This window comes from Otolemur garnettii, unplaced genomic scaffold (assembly GCF_000181295.1).
Source record: "Otolemur garnettii isolate 467f Iridium unplaced genomic scaffold, OtoGar3 scaffold00020, whole genome shotgun sequence".
Taxonomy (NCBI): Eukaryota; Metazoa; Chordata; class Mammalia; order Primates; family Galagidae; genus Otolemur; species Otolemur garnettii.
Genome location: NW_003852415.1, coordinates 520,194 through 523,549, shown reverse-complemented (window position 1 = coordinate 523,549; position 3,356 = coordinate 520,194). Strand labels below are relative to the sequence as shown.

The following is a 3,356-nucleotide window of genomic DNA, read 5'->3' as shown; positions in this document are numbered from 1 at the left end:
ACAGGCACCCGCCACAGTGCCCGGCTATTTTTTGTTGCAGTTTGGCCGGGGCCAGGCTTGAACCTGCCACCTTTGGTATATGGGGCTAGCACCCTATTCATTGAGCCACAGGAGGCATCCTGGAGCAAACTTTTTAACTAGACTGAAAATAACAGTCTTCTTAAGTTTAGCTTATGCATTGTTGCCAGATTAATCTGTAGTAAGCAGACTCCACAAACTCTCCTCCCTGGCATTCTAGGCTCTTCTTAAACTACCTTTCTAGCCTTTTTTTCACCCCTTGTTCCTCCTCCCTGGCATTCTAGGCTCTTCTTAAACTACCTTTCTAGCCTTTTTTTCACCCCTTGTTCATATATCCCACAGGATATAGTCCCTCTCCAGGCGTCCTCAAACTACGGCCCATGGGCCACATGTGGCCCGCCAAGGACATTTATCCGCCTGCTGGGTGTTTTTTGCCACTGCTGCCTGTCTTGCTTAGCAGCCGACTCGTCCCGGGGCCCACAGTCTGGCCCTCCAACAGTCTGAGGGACAGTGAACTGGCCCCCTGTTTAAAAAGTTTGAGGACCCCTGCGTCTAACCAGATAAAGATTTACCCCTGGGCTATATCTTACTTCTATCTGGGAGGATGGGGTAGGAGGGAAGGGAGAAGACATCACTTTAGCTTTTTCTATTGAGCTGACAGGCTGGTTGCTGTAGAGTATTTTCAGATATTTTGAAAGACGTCATTAGCAGGGAAAACCAGGCCATCTACATAGAATGAGCAAATTGACAGAATTACAGAGAATTTAAGCCTCCAAAATAGAAAATAGGTCACTAAGTCTTACTCCTCTGTCCTCTGCTACACATCTGACAGTAAGGTTGTGGTTCTATTTGCCAAAGACATATTTTCTGCCAAAATGGTGAACTGAAGCAGGATTAATAATGCCTCCTCAGAAGGCAGTGCTGCTGCCACTGACATCAACCTTCTACTTTCTTACGATTTGAAATTCTTTCCCAGAAGAATGAAAACGTCAATTCCTAAAAAAGAGAATCCATGTTTGATATAACTTGTAAAGCACCCAGCAAAATGCCAAACACATTTGCTGAACTCAGAAAAAGGTCTGGATTCGAAAGAAGTGACTCTGCTAAAAACAATAATTACATTCCCTCACATCTTGATTATAAAACGCTTTGAATTATAAGATCCACTCATTAAGGACCTTGATTTTTGATTCTGTCATGATGATGGTGTTAGTAACCTTTACGTTGAACAGTTTATTTCTTTTTAAGTTTCTTTATAGCATTCCCGCATCCCTTTATCCTTCTGTCTCTCTACTTTCCCTAAATTTTACAAATGGCATAGGTTCTGGCTCTATTATAATACCTGAGTGAACCACCAGATGTTTTCGAAGGCTAGAATACTCAGCAAAGGAACGGCCACATCCTTGGGCTTCACAAAGGAAAGGCTTCTCTCCTAGAGACAAAAAATGAGATAAAGACTCAGTCTTCTGAGGAACTATTACCTTCTTTTCCCAACAACTTTATTCTGTACCCAATGACTGGTCTACTGTGATTTAACTCACACTATTTAACTTTAACTAGGATACCTAGCAGTTGATACCTCTCAGTTATCTCTTGGTATACAGCCCAGCAGATAGCCAAGCCCTTTTCCTTAGATGGGCTTCCTCTGAGCCTCATACCCTTCTTTCTACCTTAAGAGCTGGAGAGTTACACTGACCTACCTTCTTCAATTATCCCAGCCCCTTTGAGATTAAGATTAATAGTGGATACACTCTCCAGGTTTTTACTTTACATTGATTGTCTTTCTAGATATATTTAAAAGTACAAATTTTTAAAGGGTATAAAATATATTTATATACAGTCCTATTTTACAGAGCAAACACACGAAAACAGATATTAAGTCACAGAGTTACACATAAGAGTCTGTAATGATAATATAAAAGTGGCTCTAACTGATATTACAGATGAATTTCATCTTTGTGCTTTTTTTGTAATTTTCACTTTAAACAATATTATTTTGTTATTTTAAAAATCAAAACTGCATGGTGAAAACTGAGTAAGATCTGTAGACTAGCTGACAATAGTGGTAATTTCTTTTTCTTTTTTTTTTTGAAACAGAGTCTCACTTTATTACCCTTGGTAGAGTGCCTTGGCACTCACACAGCTCACAGCACCCTCCAACTCCTGGGCTTGGGCAATTCTCTTGCCTCAGCCTCCCGAGTAGCTAGGACGACAGGCGCCCACCACAATGCCTGGCTATTTTTTTGCTGCGGTTTGGCCAGGGCCAGGTTTGAATCCGCTACCCTCGGTATATGAGGCCGGCACCCTACTCACTGAGCCACAGGCACCACCCAATAGTGGTAATTTCTTGATTTTAATATTGCTGTGGCTACCTAAGAGGTCACATTTTGGGGAAGGTAGGTGAAGGATATACAGCACTCTGTACTATTTTTGCAATTTATCATGAGTCCATAATTATTTCAAAATAAAAACTAAACAAACAGTCAAAGATGCAATATCTATCCTTCAAGGCTCACAGAATAGTTAGAGACAAACGTATTCATAAATAACGTTAATATAAATTTCAGTACAAAAAAGTACTTATAACATTTAGAAGAGGAGAACTTCTAACTGTAGTTATTTTAAAAGAAGTTCAATTTGAGCTGGTCTTTTTTCTTTTTTTTTTTGAGACAGAGTCTCACTTTGTCACCCTCAGTAAACTGCCAAAGCATCACAGCTCACAGCAACCTCAAACTCTTGGACTCAAGCAATTCTCTTGCCTCAGCCTCCTGAGTAGCTGGGCCTATAGGCACCTGCCACAATGCCTGGCTATTTTTAGAGACAAGGTCTTGGTCTGGCTCAGGCTGGTCTCAAACACATGAGTTCAAGAAATATACCCACCTCAGCCTCCCAGAATGCTAGGATTAGATGTGTGAGCCACCGTAGCCAGCCCTAGAGCCGATTTAAAAAAAAAGAAAAGGATGGAAGGGAATTTCAAACACAACAAATAGAGTGAACAGAGCCTAGGAATTAAGTGTACACAGGGCAAGTTCACAAAATGCCAGTCATGCTGGCATGATGACAACATTTAAGCTGGGCTTTGTAGGAGACAGCAGCACTGTTCCAGATTATATTGTTCTTTTTTATTTTTCCATACATTTTATCCCCTTCTTGGGGTTGAAAGAGAGTCTTATTCTTTCACCTCTACTGGAGTACAGTGGAGCAATCACAGCTCACTGCATTCCTGAATTCCAAGGCTCAAGTATTATCCTCTTGCCTCAGCCTCCCGAATAGCTGGGATGGGATGACAGGCATGTGCTACCATGCCTGGCTAATTTTTAAACTTTTTTTTTTTTTTT

General features: G+C 41.1%; 1 protein-coding gene across 1 annotated transcript in view; it reads right to left on the bottom strand.

The window, feature by feature from the left end:
* The window catches only part of ZNF410 (zinc finger protein 410), a 54,589-nt gene that overhangs the window by 25,382 nt on the left and 25,851 nt on the right, over positions 1-3,356 (bottom strand). The window contains 1 exon segment of the mRNA XM_023511486.1: positions 1,295-1,450. Within this exon segment, the coding sequence (XP_023367254.1) occupies positions 1,295-1,450 (156 nt within the window).